A 20,333-nucleotide genomic window follows, 5' to 3' on the forward strand; every position below is an offset into this window, starting at 1 on the left:
AAACATTCTTATAAAATACAGTGGCAAGAAGCACACAGGTTTGCTTGGTGTATTTATTATCCTCATGAGGATTAATCTTAACCTTGTACAGCTGTTTTCACAGAATGAGTAACTTTTACAGTTATGCAGACTCCTCTGAATACAATTTGTCCTGCCTAGTGATGGGGCAGATGAAGCCATTTGCTCTAGTAGGCCATCTACTAGATGCATCAAGTCAGGTGGCATTTTGCAGAAAGCCTGTGGGAAAAACTCAGCAAAACATGTATATTAGTGATGGCGGGACACATTGGGTTTTTGAAAAAAGTGTCTCCGCTGTGGCAGGTCTTTAAGGGAAAAATCACATGGTGCAGCAAGGCTTTGGACGTCACATCACTAGTCCTGCCCATAAACTGCATACAAGTCAATTACATCCAGGTACTGTGCAGTCTTATGTCAGTCAGGTTTCTTTGCAGCATCAAGGAAGAACTCCAGAACCTGTGTACAAACGTGGTGGATACAAATGCAGAGTGAAAGCACTTATAGAGACGCTAATATGCACAGCTTAAAGCTGTCTTAAAACACCTCATATTAAACTAGAAAGTTTGTTAGATGGGTCAGATTGGAACGAAGAATGAAATGTTATATACAATTACACTGTGCTCCATGTTAGTTTTGAGAATTTCCATTACAATTCATATCAAAGTTACTTGAACACTTTTTAGTTTGTCAGGAACAAAGAGCTGAGAACTTACAGGCTGACCTGAACCTATCGGTGCTAGTATAGCATAGCACTTGAACCACCACATTTTTAGAATGTTTCTCACCTGATCAACTTGCAGTTGATGTCCATATATGTAGGAGTGACAGGGGCCTGGAACGCTGTCCGTCTTCCTCACAACATGCCCGAGGCTATTTAAGCTCTGCAAGTCCCATATTCTTCTCCTTGGTTCTGTGGCCTATTGAAAGATACATGGGGGGAGTTAGTCCTGTAATGTCTGTCCTAGTTATAACAATGACTCTGATCACAGAAACCTGTACGCACATTTTACACAGATAAGATTCATTAAAGGACTATTGCATTCTTTATTCAGGTTTCTCACTATATGATGCACTTTGAGGCTAAACAGGAGTTTGAATGACAACTGTTTTCTCTAATCAATTCATAATTCTTGCACATCTGAGCCTCTCCTCCCCTACTCGCCTGATCTTTCCTTAATGTTCCCAGCCTATACTTACTAGTCACATTAATGTAGTAACAGCATCAAACTGTTGGAAAAAGCACTGGACATAAGTGCATTTGAGGCATCTGTACTTAGTTTCTGCTGCTTCACATCTTACCATACCTTTTTACTCCACTAGATTTATTAGATATTTGAGTTTATAGTTTCTTTTCAGAATTAGATGAATAAAAAGGAAATACGGTATAAGCCTAATCATCAGATGTATCAGTACTGTTATTCTTAGTCAACATAGACCAGCTACAACATTAAAATGATGAACAATAATGAACCAGAAATTCTAATCAAATATACATCAATGTGAAATGTATTCTATTATGATTCTGCACAGTGACTACTTTTACTTTTGGTCATTTAGGTATATTTCGCTGCTAATGCCTTTGCACTATTATTTAAGCAACATTTTGAATGTATCACTTTTACCTGTAACAGGTCATCTCCGGCCAGTTTTGACCTCACTGGGTCTTCATCAGGGCGGAAACATACAGGTGCAAACAATTTGTTAGGTTTCTGTGCTGATGAAGACTTGGTGAGGTCCAAACCGGCCTGCGTTTTTTACTGAGCTGCACGATTAATATCAAAGATAAAAGACATTTACATTAATGGGGCATGTAAAACTAGGAGTTCTTTCATCTACAAGACTACACATCCAACATGGAATAAGTTACAAGTCAACTTGAAGAGATTTCTCCTAGATTGAGCAGGTTTCACCATTAGCCTGACAATTGACATTAAAGTAAAAGAGTACCGGACGGCTAACATCCTACATTAGCATTCGGCTAACGCTAGATAAAGTATCCCACCTGGAATAGAAATACATTTGGACAACTGTGTTAACAGCAAAGCACCTGCGCGCTGCCTACATACAGAACGCAACACATGAAATGCTTCCTGTGATTTTCTACAATTTTCAAATGCGACCCACCTGAGTAGCAGAACAGCTAGCATCTGTCTGGAATCTCCACTACAACCAAACTTACAGGACCACCACCGGAGATTAACTTGAAGAACCCGGCTACGATCTGATTGGACAACTTGACTCTGCTCTGTGATTGGACTGTTACTGTCCAATCAGATTCAGATGTGATTCACACTAAACCTGCCAAGTTCCAAATGTGTTCCTGTACAGCAGGTGAATATCTCTGTGGTTAACAACACTGAAGGTCGTGGTTCGCCATCAGGACACGATAGATCAATGTATAAATTTAAAGATAATGTACCTATAAATTAAAAAAAGCTACTTAGCTACAAAGTAGTGATAATTTGTTCATTTTAATTCTTTGTCCTTTATCTATTTAATCCTAAGGTGATGGTTTGAAGAGCAGACTCACACTAAGGTTTCTTGCTCAGATAATTTGAGGGGATCCAGCCGTTGTTTTTTTCTAGCACCTCAAACACTGTACCCACCTTGAAGCTGGATGTTTGTTCATCCCCACCAAAGTCTGCCACAGCTAGATACTGGGCTCCTTGAGTAAAGGTGGGAGCTTGTCATTGGGCGGACCGGGCTTGAACTGGGGCTTGGGAGGAATGGGTGCTTTATTAACTTTGGACTCTTCTTTCTCTTTGTTTGCAGGTGACTGAACAGACCCTTTGGGTTTAGGGGGTGGGGGTCTGCTGAGCTGTGGTGGTCCAGCCTTGGGAAGGTCCTGGGCTTCTTTTAGCGCAGGTGGAGGCTTGGGATTGGTTGGGCTGGATGGGTCGGTCTTCTTTGGAGGAGGAGGTCTCCTTGGTGCCGTGGGGAGGCACTGGTGGTTTTGACTGGGGAGATGAACTCTCCTTGCTATGACCGTTAATGTGCTTAATCAATGGTACTAGCCCTGCCCTGTTTGGGGCATTTTCACCCTTTACATTTTAGTGTGAATCATGCATCATCCATGTGTTATCTGGAAGTATCTCAGATGTGACATGAAGGTAGCAATTGTGGATGCTGACTCAGCATCCACACAACTATATATCTATATATAGAGATTGATCGATATAGATACAGTGCCTTGCGAAAGTATTCGGCCCCCTTGAACTTTGCGACCTTTTGCCACATTTCAGGCTTCAAACATAAAGATATAAAACTGTAATTTTTTGTGAAGAATCAACAACAAGTGGGACACAACCATGAAGTGGAACGAAATTTATTGGATATTTCAAACTTTTTTAACAAATAAAAAAACTGAAAAATTGGGCGTGCAAAATTATTCAGCCCCCTTAAGTTAATACTTTGTAGCGCCACCTTTTGCTGCGATTACAGCTGTAAGTCGCTTGGGGTATGTCTCTAACAGTTTTGCACATCAAGAGACTGAAATTTTTGCCCATTCCGCCTTGCAAAACAGCTCGAGCTCAGTGAGATTGGATGGAGAGCGTTTGTGAACAGCAGTTTTCAGTTCTTCCCACAGATTCTCGATTGGATTCAGGTCTGGACTTTGACATAGCCATTCTAACACCTGGATATGTTTATTTGTGAACCATTCCAATGTAGATTTTGCTTTATGTTTTGGATCATTGTCTTGTTGGAAGACAAATCTCCATCCCAGTCTCAGGTCTTTTGCAGACTCCATCAGGTTTCCTTCCAGAATGGTCCTGTATTTGGCTCCATCCATCTTCCCATCAATTTTAACCATCTTCCCGGTCCCTGCTGAAGAAAAGCAGGCCCAAACCATGATGCGGCCACCACCATGTTTGACAGTGGGGATGGTGTGTTCAGGGTGATGAGCTGTGTTGCTTTTACGCCAAACATAACGTTTTGCATTGTTGCCAAAAAGTTCGATTTTGGTTTCATCTGACCAGAGCACCTTCTTCCACATGTTTGGTGTGTCTCCCAGGTGGCTTGTGGCAAACTTTAAACGACACTTTTTATGGATATCTTTAAGAAATGGCTTTCTTCTTGCCACTCTTCCATAAAGGCCAGATTTGTGCAGTATACGACTGATTGTTGTCCTATGGACAGAGTCTCCCACCTCAGCTGTAGATCTCTGCAGTTCATCCAGAGTGATCATGGGCCTCTTGGCTGCATCTCTGATCAGTCTTCTCCTTGTATGAGCTGAAAGTTTAGAGGGACGGCCAGGTCTTGGTAGATTTGCAGTGGTCTGATACTCCTTCCATTTCAATATTATCGCTTGCACAGTGCTCCTTGGGATGTTTAAAGCTTGGGAAATCTTTTTGTATCCAAATCCGGCTTTAAACTTCTCCACAACAGTATCTCGGACCTGCCTGGTGTGTTCCTTGTTCTTCATGATGCTCTCTGCGCTTTAAACAGACCTCTGAGACTATCACAGTGCAGGTGCATTTATACGGAGACTTGATTACACACAGGTGGATTCTATTTATCATCATTAGTCATTTAGGTCAACATTGGATCATTCAGAGATCCTCACTGAACTTCTGGAGAGAGTTTGCTGCACTGAAAGTAAAGGGGCTGAATAATTTTGCACGCCCAATTATTCAGTTTTTTATTTGTTAAAAAAGTTTGAAATATCCAATAAATTTCATTCCACTTCATGATTGTGTTAACCTAAGTACAGTATTAGGGTTCTGTACCTTTTAAAGAGAGAACCCCATTCCAGCAGTGCAGACACAGTATGACAGCTGAACTGAAAAATCAAGAAACTTTTATTGACTTAAAAGGAGACTCAATGCAATGAACAATACATATCACAATAGTAAGATTACAATACTGAAATGACACCATGAACCCATATTTGCCTGTAGCTGTACCTTTCACATAAATTATGCCTAAACAATACAATTTTAGATTTATTTCAACTTGCCTTTCTTTAGTTGGCAATGTACTATACTGTCCATTCTGGGATGAAAGATGGTGTAACATTAAAGCAACTCAAAGCAGAACAGAATCAGTGTTGCAGCTTGTAGCCTTGTCTGATTATGGCCAGAACCATGAACCTACTTTTTTTTTTTTTTTTTAATCTTGACCTCCTGATATGAAATTAGTAGCCAGTTTCATATACAGTACTTTAGGTGACCTACTTTTCAGTTCTCTTGACAAAGATTTTGTCAAATTAAAAGAACCCACATCAACTGCCCAAACTACTCCTTGGCCCTTTCATTTTCTCATCCTTTGAAAGATGAGGACCACACACAGATTTTTTTTAAATTTTCTTCTTTATTTCAGCATTTTGACTCATGATTTCACCAGTGGTCAAACATGGATGCTGTGTTTGACCCATAATAAAGCCATAAGCCAAAACATCAGGTCTAATTTTTTAGAAGATGTCAGTGAAATGAAAAAGAAAAGAGTGTGTGTGGTCCTCCTCTGTTAAATGGAGTTCTAGGGTTACCGGCACAGCCCAAAATTGATGGGGTTGATTGTGCTTTTTCACTTGACTTGCTTTTTATAAACCTTTCTTTAGTACAGAGTAAAATACCTAACTGATGGGCCATCAAAGAAAACATAATTCAGATATGACTAATTACTGTACAGTAAAAATAATTGCTATAATACTTGAGACCAGTCAAGCATTAAATGTAAAAAAAAAAAATTGATACAATGGTCACACTGTGCTGTTATCCGAGCACCATCCATCTGTTAAGAACAGACTGTACACTGACAATACTGTCAATCATTGCACAATTCATCATAGATCTGCAGATGTGCTCTGCGAGTGGCACCTCACAATACTTATTTTTGGTTGTGAGCTATTTTGTTAAAATAACTTCTGGCATCTTCTCAGTTTTGATGTTCTAGCCTCATCTTTATGTCGGTGGATACTGTTACAGTGAATATAAAAAACATGGCCAGTGACAAGTAAAACTAAGAAATAAAATGCACTGTGGCATTCTTCTTCACCATGTGTAAACCTTAAACTTATCTCATCTAAGATGACTTGAAAAAGTGCACATCTGTTACAAGTTATCGAAGCTTGAATTATGCAGTCAAAAAAGAAAACATTACAGTAACACAAAAGCTTGCATGCTTTGAGTATAAAACAGAATTTCTACTTGGCAGACATCTTTTAATAATTCCTAATAGAACTTAGAAAGCACAGATGTGGTCACTGAACTCCCCCAGTGAGTCCATGTGCAGTACTTGTCTAAAGGATTTAGGATTATGTTTTTGTCTACTGCTCAGGAATGACTGGCTAGATTTGAACATATAGTTTATTCTACCTTGATCCGGGTTTTAGACCTTTAGTCAAAGGTTTTACTGAACTATGTTTACAGTTGCATAAAGTTTAAGCATTGATGCACTTTGCATATACTATTGAGGCACTGTATCATAGAAGGCATGGGTGTACATCTATTGCTGAAGCGTCTAGCCTATGTGATGCTAAGACTGGCACAGGCTACAACTAGCATATGGCAACAAAAACACGTAGCTTTGCCTAATATTTTGTGTAATATTTAGGTAAAAACAAGTAAACATTACAAGACCCGTAAGGTCATGTGTTATTGCTGGTTCAGTTTAAAATATCCTTAAAAAAATTAAACAATGTGTAAATTTAAAGATAATGTACCTATAAATTAAAAAAAGCTAATTAACTACAAAGTAGTGATAATTTGTTCATTTTAATTCTTTGTCCTTTATCTATTTAATCCTAAGGTGATGGTTTGAAGAGCAGACTCACACTAAGGTTTCTTGCTCAGATAATTTGAGGGGATCCAGCCCTCGACTTCTTCTCTTACATTTTTACAGAACCACCAGCCGTTGTTGTTTTTTTCCAGCACCTCAAACACTGTACCCACCTTGAAGCTGGATGTTTGTTCATCCCCATCAAAGTCTGCCACAGCTAGATACAGTTCATCCTTACTGGGCTCCTTGAGTAAAGGTGGGAGCTTGTCCTTGGGCGGACTGGGCTTCTCACTCTTGAACTGGGGCTTGGGAGGAATGGGTGCTTTATTAACTTTGGACTCTTCTTTCTCTTTGTTTGCAGGTGACTGAACAGACCCTTTGGGTTTAGGGGGTGGGGGTCTGCTGAGCTGTGGTGGTCCAGCCTTGGGAAGGTCCTGGGCTTCTTTTAGAGCAGGTGGAGGCTTGAACTCGGTCGGGCTGGGTGGGTCAGTCTTCTTTGGAGGAGGAGGTCTCCTTGGTGCCATGGTGGGGGGTCTCTGAGGGGGCTCCTTATGGGGAGGCACTGGTGGTTTTGATGGGGGAGATGAACTCTCCTGGCTATGACCGTTAATGTGCTTTGGGGGGAGTTTTGGCTTGTCACAGTACTTACTGTTATTGAGTGTAGGGATGTGGATGGGGTGTGAACTAGTTACTGTTGCTGAGGAGTCATTCTGATGGTTCACCTCAGCTGATGCAGGGCCAAGATCTGCAGGTTTTGATGGTCTCAGCTTGCTTCTCAGGTTGGTGATGTCCAGTTTGTTTTCTGCTGGGGGATCTGGCTTTGCAGCTGAAGCAGGTTTAGGTTGGATTACCGGCTTTGCCTTCATAAATGATGTTGGGCCAGATGCCTCTGGTTTCTCCTCCTGCACTTCTGATTTGGGTTTTGGTGGCTGTTTGGGTACAGGTTTCAGATTAAACTTCTTCACCTCTTTGGCAGAGACCTTGTGACCACATTCAAGACCCATTTCATTCCGAAGGTGGAGAGCTTTGCTCTTATCTTCTTTCTTGGTCTCTGGTGGTTTATCTGGTTTGAAGGCAGCTGCCTTGGGTGGAACCAGTGGCATGATGACCCCGGGAGCTGGGGGTTTTGGGGGCAAAGGCTTGGAATGATCAGATCTTGGTCTCTCTGCTACCTCCAATTCAAAGCTCTTATTAATGGACTCCCTTCGAGGTGGCAGAGCTGGTTTCTCCTCATCCGGAGGAGCAGCTGGAGCTGGAGGCAAAGGCCCAGAGAAAGCAGAGGCCCCCTTGCTGGCACTGGACTTCCAGTCTCTCAGCTTAGGCCGGGCACATGACTCAGGGGGTGCAGTTGGCTCATCTGGTAAAGGCTTGGACCAGCTGTCATCTGTGCTTGAAACTGTTGAAGAACCAGCATCTTCCAGTCTCAGCTTCTCCATCTCATTGGGCAGAGGAGCAAGGAAATTGGGTCGCACAGCATTACTGGTCTTCTTGTACTTATCAATAAAGGTGGCAGGGGCCCAGCCCTCTTTATCATCTATCTGGATATACCACCAACCACTTGAATTCTTCTCAATCACCTGGTTGGTAAAGATATCATATAAGATCAATCAAAAAATGTAGAACATTTACAAACATTTTTTCAAGGCAAATGTTTAACTATAAAATCACTTTTCATACTTTGATTTTAGGGAGTGCCTGACTTACCTCAACTTTGACTCCAGCCTGGAAGCTAATGCCGTCAGGGATGGTGGTCTGGAAGTCTGCTATGGTGTAGAACTCTTCCTCAACCTGAGGAGGAATGGGTGGCTTGGGTAGGTCTGCGCCACGTGGCTGTGAAACATGAGGCAGATGTACTGGTTAGGGCGACAAGAATCAAAAGGTGAGAGCTGTCTTCAAATACAACAGAATCCCTACTGGGTCAGATCTTACAATGGTAAGATCCCTGCGCGGAGGAAGTCTGTGTCTTGATCCCACTTCTGTGGAGAGAAAAGAGTTTTTTGAAAGTGCATTTACTAGAGATGTCCCCATCTAATACTAAATATCGTATCAGTGGCAGTCTGGGCAATCTGTTTTAAGATGCGTGTCACACAACCGTTAAGTGCCTATTTAAATGATTCAGCTGTCTACACTGCCCGGCTGTGTTGGCTGGCTTATTACTCGCATGTAGCCATGACCTGAATCCTAATTTTAGTGTTAAACATAGAAATGTATCAAGCAAAAAAATCTGTTCCATCAGTCCTACTGAGCATGGCAGCTTTTTATTGGCTGTTTGTTGATGTTTTGGACCACAGGTTTCCCTTTTCCAAAGTGTTTCTGTAGGCCAGGGGGAGTTTTTGTACACCAAGCACTTGCTACGTGCGAGGGAACATGTGCCTGGTATAGACATGAGGTAACACACGTCCCGCAATGTGCACGTGAGATGTTACACACTGCACTTTATGTTTTAGGTGATACGTTTTTTGCTTTTGTCCAGTACTGCTACGACAGCTGCCACCTTTTGTTAATGCAGCACCACTAAATTGTCAGGGAGGTCTGAACCGGACTGGTTACACAAACTGCGGATGCCAAGTGGTATTTAGCATGATCCTGATCCAGTATTTGGATCAAGAAGCTCCTGGAAAATAGTGTGCCAGATTAATTTCAATATATCAGAAATTAAATGAACATTTACTGTAGGTAAGTAAGTGTCAGATCCGTATCGGGGCCAAAAAAAAAAAAAAAAAAAAAACTGGATGGGGACATCCCTAGTGTTTACATAAGCTCACATGGTTTACGTTTATACACCTTTTAAAAATGAAATCTGAAATTAATGTGTGTTGCATCAGCAGAAAAGATGACTTACTTTTGTTCTCGGAGAAAACGGAGAGCCTATTTTCTCTCTGGCTGTTGTCTCGGTTCTCTCTGGAAGCATTGTTTTGTTTGGAAAGTCCATCTAGGTCATTTGTACTGGCATGAGTGGCAGTGCCTGCTGCCTGCTTCAGGCTCTGAATGTCAGTCTTTTTCAGGTAGGAGGCTGGGGCCCAGCCCTCACGGCCCTGGTACCTGAGCAGAGGAGAGGTGTACAGTATGTTCAGTGGCTTCAGCTGAGACAGAAACACTGACTGTGTGAACCAACTGGGAGTCTCTACAGTGACATCAGTCAGAAAAGTATTTAGTAGGGCTGCACAGTTATGGTAAAAATCATATTCATGATTTTGGTCAGTATTGAGATTACGATTATTTATCAAGATTAGCCTTCTCATTGACTTCGGGTTTTCTTTAAGTTCAATAAATGCATGATGTTTTCACTCTTTTTTTTCTTAGTCATCTTTAAATATGATTCAACTGAAAAATACAAGTATTTCATCTATGCTACCTAATAGTAATTGGCAGACAAAATTACTTACGCTAATCACTCTACATTTACTGTACAAATAATTACTTGGCTATTTCAGGGTAACAATACTGATACTGCCCGTCATAACCTACAGCATCTGCTGGGCTCAGCATGACACAGCCACATCTCTCTCTTGTTTAACAGTAAGGCTACATATGCACAGTCATCTTTTTGTTTTAGCTTGTTCATAACTTTAACAAGCTGCCACTGTACAGTTAACACCAACATGGTGGTGCAACAGAAGCTGAAATCATCGCATCACTGCAGGTTTCTGCTCGTTTAACAGCAGTGTTGATAAATTACTCTCATTTACTTTTTTTTTTTTTTTTTACTAGTGGAGGTTTTATCTCACGTACATTAACAAGTTTAGGTGTCAACTCGAGACACGTTTCACTTCACCCCACTTGAACAAAAAAATGCTTGCACTGTACAGCGCTGAACGGGTGCACTAGACTTATAACACAAGACAAAATGAGATCATTGTGAAATGGAACGTGGCACGATAATCAATTTATTTGGTTTTCATAATCATTGGAAGCTGAAATCATGATTGAAGATAAAACTGGATTAATGGCCATGCCCTAGTATTTAGTATGTCAGTAATTTGAATTACCTTATTTTCCACCAGCCCTCCAAATTCTTCTGAATCACTTCAACAATCATGCCCCTCTCCAGGTCAATCTCATCCTGATCCCTTGCGGAGTATGGATAGATCACTGAATACTTTTCTTCTAGAATAAGAAAAAGACAATATTGTTAAATACAAGTACAAAATGTCTGTTTTGAAAATTTGTGTGTATTGGTTCATAAATAAAAACTTTGGAGACAAAGCACACACTTGTGAATACTTTATCCAACGTGACCCTCTCCTTATGTGATTTAAGATATAGTACTGTACTTGCTACAGACGTAAACTCATTTTACTGATTAGCGAACTGATTCAACGAGGCAAGGCTTGAGCAGCATCTTGTGGAGTGAGAAGATGTAAGATACATGTGCGACACACAAAACGGACATCCTCCACAAATATGACACTTGTTACAGTACCGTACATGAAATACCATCATTTCTACTATTTTTACTTATTATAGACATTATATGCAAGTCTACTATGCTAATGTATTAAGCATTTGTTAATGCTGGTTAAGTGAAATGACATATTTTCATCTATAAAGTTTAATTTCTAAACATACAAATGCACAGTCCACTTAACATGCAAGGATTTAATTTACATGCTTGGGTCTCTCATGCAGCATACCGTACATATGATGCATACACACGGGCAAACATGCACACAGATGTGTGTGCACATATTTAGAATAGGGGGAAAAGAAAGGCGTGCGCTCCACCTTGCCCAAAGCCTGTGCTGAATAGATCCCCTAAAGTTCTGCGGCGACCCACGTGCCTTGGTAGTGACCAGAATCTCCGAGGCACTGACATCCCAGCACGGTAAGCGAGGCAAAATAGGAAGTGAACATTACATTCTGTATACCATCCTGATGATTTCAAGCTAAATTAGAGAAATTTCAGTATTGGTGGACCTACTAGAATGATCTATTTCTACCAGGCCTGTTGCTAGATAGTGAGGTTTTCATTTGCTGACAAATAATCCTTTTAGATTTGAGCAACGTTAGGTTTTTTTAATCAAAGTATTACAGGGTCTAGTCATGCTAGATGGGTTCTTTCTTTCCCTTTGAATCCCCTTCCCAGTCTCCAACCCTGTGTGTTGTCCTTACCACAACAAGCATCATTTTGGGTTTGTTAATTAAATCTTGCTCATTACTAGGAGACTCATTAAACCAATGTTGACTAACACTGAGACAATTTGACTGTTCTTTATGTACATAATTCCTGTTGTATTCTCAACATTTATGCCACATAAGACCATTATTTTTCTATTGATTCATTTATCACTTTGCTATATATTTATAGCTTGCTAAATAATTCAGGTATTAAAACATATTTGGGCTGCTGTTCTGAAGGGCAATACACATCAGCAGAATGTGATGCATATTAAAACGCGTTTTATTGCAAATGCGTTTTTTTGTATTAGCTTCAACACACAACTCTCATGACATTTTGTCACATTTGCTGCCTACGTCTGCACATCGCTGAACTTTGAATACTTCTGTTTATATGGAGAGTCTGTGTGCACTATAGGAGTTAAATGGTGCAAGCCCAGTGATGTGGTACCAACATGTGTTGCACTTCAGAAGGCAACAGAAAGAAAACAGCACTAAACGTACAAGTATAGTGTGACTTTACTTGCAGCCACATTAAACTAAAAGCAAGGAATAACTTGCAAGGACAGTTGGGTTTTAGAGTAAGCACTAAAAGTCCTTGTATCTAAAAGTGTTCCTTGCAGACACTGTATCTAAACAATACAGCAACCAGATGGAGGGCTTTATTTACCTTCTTCTGCTGGAAGACTGAAGTCATCAGGGTCATCCTGTACCTCAAGGCAGGTGGCAGGGACCCAGCCCTGGGCATCTTCTGAGCTCACAAACCACCATCCTGAATGAGGAAACACAGTGACATATGGGATTACCATGGGAGAACTCATTCACTATTGTAATGCATTACATAGTGTATATTTATGGTCTTTACATTTTATATTTTAAAGATTAAACTGAACAAATACTTGTTGCACAGCCATGCCGACAAGTACTGGTTGACAAATCCCCCACAGCATTGGGTTTAGCATCATAATAAACAACACCACAAAGAAAATGAGAGTATACTGGATGTTGTATGGAACTTACCGGACTCATTTTTCTCAATGACCTCCACCACCTGACCCACATGCAGGCTGATCTCTGAGCTCTCCTGCTTCTCATAGTCTGTTACTGCCACACACTGCTCAAGGAGGAGAGGGTCTGCTGAGGTGCAGTCACCTGTTAAGGAAAACAAAGTAGAAGAGGGGCTCATTTAGCTCTTTTCCTTTTCTGTCCCTTTCTACAGCAACCCAAAGATGAAGTCTCAATAATGTAAAAAAGCCTCCACCACCGGTTATGCACAGTGGTGCTCTGCTATTTTTTTTTTTTTTTAAATGTGATATTAATTCCATCAACATAAACAATGCATCCCTGTGCCTTTGAGATACTGGCTTTTAACATTTCTTACATCTCATTGCTTGAATGTAATAGGACCTTTTAAAATGTCATCTTTTATGAAAAAACTCCAAAGAACTTTACTAAAAATCCAATTTAGGTGTCGCCTTTACAAAACAGCCAAGACGCATTTGCAAAGCTTTAATAATTGAACACCTCCTTTTTTTGTGAAATGCTAGTAATAATTCTAAGCTCCTGAATGAAAAGTTGAAGTGGAAGGAGGCTTATCTAGAGTATGGAGATTCATCCTGAGAGAGGAAGAGGAGGGAGTGGACATGATTGGAGAGATGGTGTGAGGAAAAAAAAAAAAAAAAATCACTGAACTGACAGAGGGATAAAGGGGGATTTGGTCAATGGGAGTGAATGAAGATAAAAAAAGCATCATGGGTTAAACACGGCCGTGACTTCCACACAGAAACAAACCAACACCACTTAGACCCACCACCAAAGTTAGCATCAAGCCAGCCAGACAAAAATCAACTGCAATACACCCAGTGGTAAAAACTCATTACTATGGGTTGTTTCTGTTCATGTTTTGTTGTTAAAAAAAAAAAAAAAAAAAAAACTTGTCTAGAACAAACCGTGTTTGATGAAATTTACTTTACAAATAAAAATTAACTGAAAACAAAATACCTTTTGGTTGAAACATAGCATGTTGATTTTTTATTTATTTTTTTACAACCATCATGCTGGCAGACATGGTGAACAGACATTGACATCCCCAACAGCGTGCACGTCACATGATGGGCACATTTTCAACAAATGAGTTCATAACTCTCAGGCCAACAAAAAACGGGTCTGATCAGACAAGAAGAATCTGATATAAAGTGAGCATAACAGGACGTGGCAGTTCTCAAAACATCTTAAAATACCACATCTGTCTTTCCATGTGCATCCTTCACAGTGGGCAGCAGCAAGCTGGGTGAATTGGGATAATTCTTTTAAAATGATTTGCAATAGGCTCTCAAATTAGTTACAGAAGCATTTTTCAAAAGCACATCAGAACGGAGACTAATATCAGGCTGAGTTTAACTAAGTGAAGAGGCTCAGCTAACTAACTTAAAAGCAAAAAACTGAGCATAAAAAATTAATTTACACAAAAAAAAAAAGCAGGAAAACTTACGTCAGCTAATTTGAGCTTGGAAGAATGGCCACACTACACTGACTAGTTAACCCAAGTTAATATTTAAATCACTTCATTTATAAAATTATATTTACTTTTGTATCGTCAGTCTTTTCTACTCTGCCCCAACAAAACATACTTATAAAGGAACACCCAACAAATTAGCCACACAAGATCAGCTATACTGGATTCTTCGTTTACAAAACCAATACAAACACCAAGTCTTGAACAGAGCCACATCCCACCTGCCCAGGCCATGGAAGGAGAGGGGGAACGGGCCACTAGCAACCCGCTGGCTCACACACACAGCACGACCAAGCATGACAGTGTGATTACTACCTCGCTTTATGAAAGAAGTCGCTCTCTCCACAAACCCTGATGGGAAGGGAAATGAATGGAGAAGAAAACGGAACAAAATGACACAGATGCAATCAAGAGTATCTGATGAGTAAGGAGGGTAAAGTCAGTTTTAAGAGAAACTGTGAAACAATGTCAGTGGTTGTTTCTAAGTAACTGGTACTGTAATAGTCAATGCCAGGAAAACATTTAATATATTTTGGTATAGACAGGATATGGCTATGTAATTGCTCTGGTGGAATCCGTGATGTATAAACCTCAGTGACCACTAGATGGAGATAATGTCATATTACATAGATGAATTGTAGAAAACTTATATAGTCTTAGTGGAAGGAAGTAGAAGAAAAAGTACCAGATTATATTTCCACAGTTTTTTTCAAAGACAGAATAAAACAAGGCCACCTAACAACAATTTTCAATTAAAATACAGAAATAAAGTTTCATCTTACCCGATTTCTTCTTTCCAGTGGGTTCCCTGGCAATGAGAGGAAATAATCATGCTACTTTAAAGAAGTGAATCAGTTTACAGAGATATAGATATTCCTGGCCAACAAATACAATTAGAAATATTTATAATTTATTTAAACTCATGAGTGTCACCAGATAACCTAAAATGTGAGGGGGGAAAAGATTAAAATGGCTGCTCTAATTATTCAATCATAACATCCACCGATTCATTACCCTAAACCTACACCTTCCAAGAAAGAAATGGTTGGGTTATGTGTGTGCCAGGGAGACGCTTGGTTGTATACATTTACTTTATTACTACTGCTGTTACCAGTACTATCTCTGTTACTGTTCTCTATAGCAGATCTAACATTATGCAACGGTAGGAGAGAAGGATCTGTGTCTTTTCTCTCTGATTCACGGCCATGTGAGTAATGAGTAAGCAGCCACCGGACAGCTGATATCTGAAATGTAGTCTGATGTTAGATTCAATACAGCTTCTGCTGTGTCTGGTTTAGGCATTAGCCAGATAAATAGACCATCACGCCACAGGAGCCAATTCAATGTCCAGATGCCCCCAAAGGTCACTGGTGGTTAATGCTCAACATTTCACTATCTCATTCTCGCTGTCTCTCAGTCTTAGTTATCTATATATTTTTCCATTACGTCATGGTCATATCGACTTTTTTCACGACTCCTCCATCATATCGGATCATTTTCCTTGGCACATTTTTCTTTCCCCTGCAGCAACATGAATGTTCTCAGCCACTTAAAGCATTTGTCAATTGCCAGAACTGTTAACTGCAAAGGCTTATGTCACAATAAATCTATAAGCATAATTTGGATTATTACAGAAGAGGAAAGTGTGTGTACAGTGTTGTATTCTTTGATTGCTTGTTGCTGAGGTGAAACCAGGGTCAAGTTATGTACCGGTCATAGCCACTGGCTTGGACCCCTCAGCTACAGTAATACATTTATAACTAATTTAGGGGATTAAATTAATTGAATCCTCCCGGTCATAAATTTCCATGTTTCTCTGGCTGGTTACAAGAGCAGTCTTGCCATTAGAGCAAACATCAGTTTCAACCTTTATTAGAAAACTCACATCAAGCAAACATGATATGACAAGTGGGAACACAAACTGATACGACAGAGTAACTGTGACAAACTTTACAGGTTTTTACAGAATAGAGAAAACAGGGTCACATTTTTCAAAGCCTCTACTACAGGGGAGTATACAAATATATCTGCTCGTGATTCTTGGAGACCTGTTGCAATAAAAGCTATGAGGGGCAAAACCCTAAAGTAAACAGGCGCAGTGCCACCGAGGACTTATTCGATATTGATGAGCAATGATTTTCAAATATTCAAACAGTCATTACATTTAAAAAACTATTTCATGCGACTGTGGTCTTGGCTTTAAAAACGAAGAGCCACTGTTTCCCCTTGCTTTTACCGGTGCCTGGATATAACACGATAACGAGCTCAGTATATCATTTTACTACAGCGGGGTGGGTGTGGGGGCTCTGTTCCCAGTGAATATCAAATAGCTTGAAATGCCCATCCCTAATATTGAGTTGAATGTTTAATGAAATCACTCATCTCTCCCTCAACCCCTTCCCGTTACATCCTTCGGTCCAAGTTGTATATTAGTTGGTTTCCATCCAGCTCCACTGTCAAATACTACGTTCCCCTTTTTGTTTTTGCACTGCTTCCTCTTTTCGACTTTCCCTTCTGGCCCATCTTTTCTGGCTCACTGTACCTCTACTTCCTGCTTTTTCCACTTTTCCTCCACCCTTCATCTTCTCTTACCTTTTCCTCTATGACTCATAAGGAAAAAGTCTTATGGCCCTATCAGCACAGTAGATTTATAGGCCGTGATAAATCTTCCCCCACACTGGCTGCTGTGTCTGTGCATTGGCCCTGTCTGTCAGTCAGCCAAACAACAGTCTGCTCTAACAAAAAACAGTAATCTAATTTGAATAAAGACAAACCAAGGTCTCTCCTATATTCATCCCCCCACAAATAAATGCTCCCTCGCTTTCCTGCTTCTTCCAGCACATGCTTGGGGTTTTGTGAGGTACTGTATGTGTCCTCGGCGACCTCCTCTGAGGGAGGGAGGAGAGATGACCGTGTGCGAGAGAGCAACAGGGAGAAGGAGATGGGGAGATGCAGCTGTCAGCAATGATTTATACACATCAACAGTCTGCTGACAGGCTGTCGATTCTTTCAGACATATCGGCCATTTGCTATCAAACAATTACTGTTGCCATTCAGACATGTCTGCTTGAATCATATATCTGGTAGACAGCAAGCCTCTCTGCATCCAAGAGAACATAGAAAATATGAAAAACACTGTCTCGTTTACAGAGTATTTTAACATTGCCATAACCTAACGACATGTAAATACTTTTAAATCATCCGTAAAAATACTCAAGTGAAGAAAATGCTTTCTTATTGATCTTATGCAGATTTAAGATACAGAAGGTTACGGCCATTACACTAATAAAATACTGGGATGAGAGAGGCATCTCTGCTGAGTGACACATTCACAAATATCTGATATATTACCACGGGTCTGAGCAGTACAACAACCTCAGTATACCTTGTGACTGCAACAGACAGCACACTTCAAAGTGGCATCGAATCCATCACCATTATGGATGACAATATGGCAGACTGGTACCCATCACATGTTCAATCCCCATAACAGCTATGTGTCCAGTTAATTGTCCTTGAACAAGAACCCCCAGCAGCTCACCCAGCTCAAGTCGCTCCTGATGGAGACTCACTTAATACCAAGAAGAGCAACACAAATACGGTACTGCTATTCATTAAATTGTACAAGAAAACTTTTTAAAACAAAACACTATTTCACAAACACCTGGCACACAGCAGAAGATGGCAATTAAAAATATCTAGGCTATATATTTTTCTCTTTAATTAATCTGAGTACAATGAGAGTAAGAGTGTCCAGACTGACACCGAGGCATCTGAAAATTTCTGCTATAGCATGAAAATACTGTGACAGACAGCAGATGCATGCCTGCCGGAGGACACAGAGAACGAGGGCCTGAAACGAACACATACATGGCACCGACTGTCAGCGAGACTGTCTCAAGGACAGAGAATGATTCTACATGCTATGGCTTTTGGCTGAAAGGCAGCAGGAGCTAGAGAATTAAAAATGTATCCATAATGGGGGCAACAGTTTCCATTTTCACTAGCTCATCACTTTCAGTTTAAATGTCAAGATCATTACAATGACCGAAGAGTGAGAAAATCTTAAACTGTGTCCAAATTGGATGCTGCTGTATATACTAGGTCTTACCCTGTTATTAAGTCAGTAGTGCATCCATGCTGGTAAACGAACAAGGAATGTATACAGTATATGAAAATTGCAGCATGCTGAAGTCACTAGACTTTTTAGGGTGGTGTTGATTATTGCAGCACATTGCAAACAACTAAGTGGATATTGATACAACAGCTCAAGGGACATCTGAGAAAACAAATTATATGATGAATACTTTGTAAACATTGTGCTATTAGTAGAACAAAATGAAAAACACTAACAAGCAAAGAAATGCACAGTTATACTAAGTCCACATTATTAGTGTATTATATTGGTACAAAGTATTAAGTCTTTTGTAAGGGATTGGGACACAGTGATGGTCCTCCCATTTCTTTGGTCCGGATTTTGCAAATTGAAACCACAGCCTCTTCTTTATGTGCCACCTCACTGCTGGCACAGCATGCACAGGCATACTTTTCAACACCTGGTGCTGCACATCAGTATGTGATGAGAGGTTAAAACTAATGCCTCAGCTGACAGCTGTTGGTGTAGAAACCTTCTCTAGGGTCAAAAGCGTGAGCCCGGCATTATGGCCTCTATGAAACCAGCCACATGTAACCTCCACTGGCCTGAAGGTGCTGGTAACATTAATGAAAACACATTTGTGACTGAGGCCCGTGTGTTAGATTGTTAAGGCGTGCTAATGTGTGTTCAATCATTACCTGTCGATGTTTTAGCTTTGACACACAGTAACTGTCAGAATGAGACATGGACGCTAATGTGGAGTGAGATTTACAAGAGACCACAGAGCAGGTCTGGACATCTTCGGAGGAACCATGCAGCGTCAGCTGTCAGGTGCCTGGTGGCTGAAATGAACTGCAGCTACATGCTGTAACACTAACTCAGCATTTTAAAATAAGGCCCCATTAGGTGTGTTTCTGCTTGAAATATCCACCAGAAAGTAGTGCAACAGTATGAAGTCATAGCCATTACAGGATGTAATGAATGCTCATTACAGACTGGGGTTAAATGCTGAGAACACAACATGACATCAATCGGGGGAACAATGCTGGGTGTTTGCCATTGTACCGTATGTGAGCATGAGGGCTTCTAATAGTTAAGATGTGTGCATCTCTCTCTTTGTATGTCCATGTATGGTACTTACTCCTTGGGTGGGTTGAGGTCTTCAGGTCTAGTCTCAAAAAACACCCTGACCTCCTCACACTGTGAGATGTAGACAGGCAGCTGAATGAGGGCCTGCAGACACAAAGGAACAGGAAAGGTAGGTAACCACACAAAGTGACAGGCCCACTCATTTCAGTATATGCAGATGTCACAGTTTTAAATATAGTATTTATTAAGGTCTGACCTCCATAAGGTCACAGAACAAAGAATTTCTACATATAGTATTTAACTGAATTTTCAGACTACCCTTCCAGAGCAAGGATAAACATTGTAGTTTAGAAAAGGTATGAAGCAAGTACCTAAAATTCATTATCTAAACAAATGAACTGGTCTTTCTCATTAGCTAGCTGTGTACAATCTTTCCTCACAGACATAGAAGTTCAACAATTAATAGTTCTTTTCTTCACTTCACAGGGACACTGCATTTTTGGTCACATCTGTTCCTGAGTGAACTACACATTCAAAACGTCACCACATAACTATTAATGTTTCAGTTTCCTCATCTCAAACAAAAATAACTTCACTGCATCAATATGTTTTTGCAAAACATCAGAACAGGCCTCGCCCACTTCTGCCTCAACACAAGTTGAAAATTTTCTCCCAATCTTTTTGAGCTCCTCCCTTAATAATTTTTCAATGACCTTGAAAAAGTTTTGTGTTATTATATGCTATGCTGTTTTTGACTGCCAACTCTGTGTGGCCACTTTT

At 40.4% G+C, this 20,333-nt stretch overlaps 1 protein-coding gene across 6 annotated transcripts in view; it reads right to left on the reverse strand.

Annotated features, from left to right (window-relative positions):
* Positions 1-35: 35 nt before the first annotated feature.
* sh3pxd2b (SH3 and PX domains 2B) overlaps positions 36-20,333 on the reverse strand; it is a 41,810-nt gene continuing 21,512 nt past the window's right edge. The window contains exons 5-18 of one of the 6 annotated variants that reach the window (XR_002274906.1): positions 19,606-19,697; positions 15,151-15,176; positions 14,684-14,719; positions 12,874-13,005; positions 12,524-12,625; positions 11,461-11,544; positions 10,725-10,842; positions 9,578-9,777; positions 8,665-8,711; positions 8,440-8,565; positions 6,815-8,312; positions 2,143-2,572; positions 804-935; positions 36-474 (exon numbers count right to left, since the gene is read on the reverse strand). Coding sequence is in view for 1 of the 6 variants with exons in the window: in XM_020599752.1 (XP_020455408.1) it covers positions 6,792-8,312; positions 8,440-8,565; positions 8,665-8,711; positions 9,578-9,777; positions 10,725-10,842; positions 11,461-11,544; positions 12,524-12,625; positions 12,874-13,005; positions 14,684-14,719; positions 15,151-15,176; positions 19,606-19,697 (2,484 nt within the window). In the remaining 5 variants the exon portion in view is untranslated. Of the gene's footprint in view, positions 475-803; positions 936-2,142; positions 2,573-5,112; positions 8,313-8,439; positions 8,566-8,664; positions 8,712-9,577; positions 9,778-10,724; positions 10,843-11,460; positions 11,545-12,523; positions 12,626-12,873; positions 13,006-14,589; positions 14,720-15,150; positions 15,177-19,605; positions 19,698-20,333 lie in introns of those variants that run through there. The other 5 variants (XR_002274907.1, XR_002274908.1, XR_002274909.1 and 2 more) reach the window with 5 other exon arrangements.

This window comes from Monopterus albus, unplaced genomic scaffold (genome assembly GCF_001952655.1).
Source record: "Monopterus albus unplaced genomic scaffold, M_albus_1.0 scaffold42.1, whole genome shotgun sequence".
Taxonomy (NCBI): domain Eukaryota; kingdom Metazoa; phylum Chordata; class Actinopteri; order Synbranchiformes; family Synbranchidae; genus Monopterus; species Monopterus albus.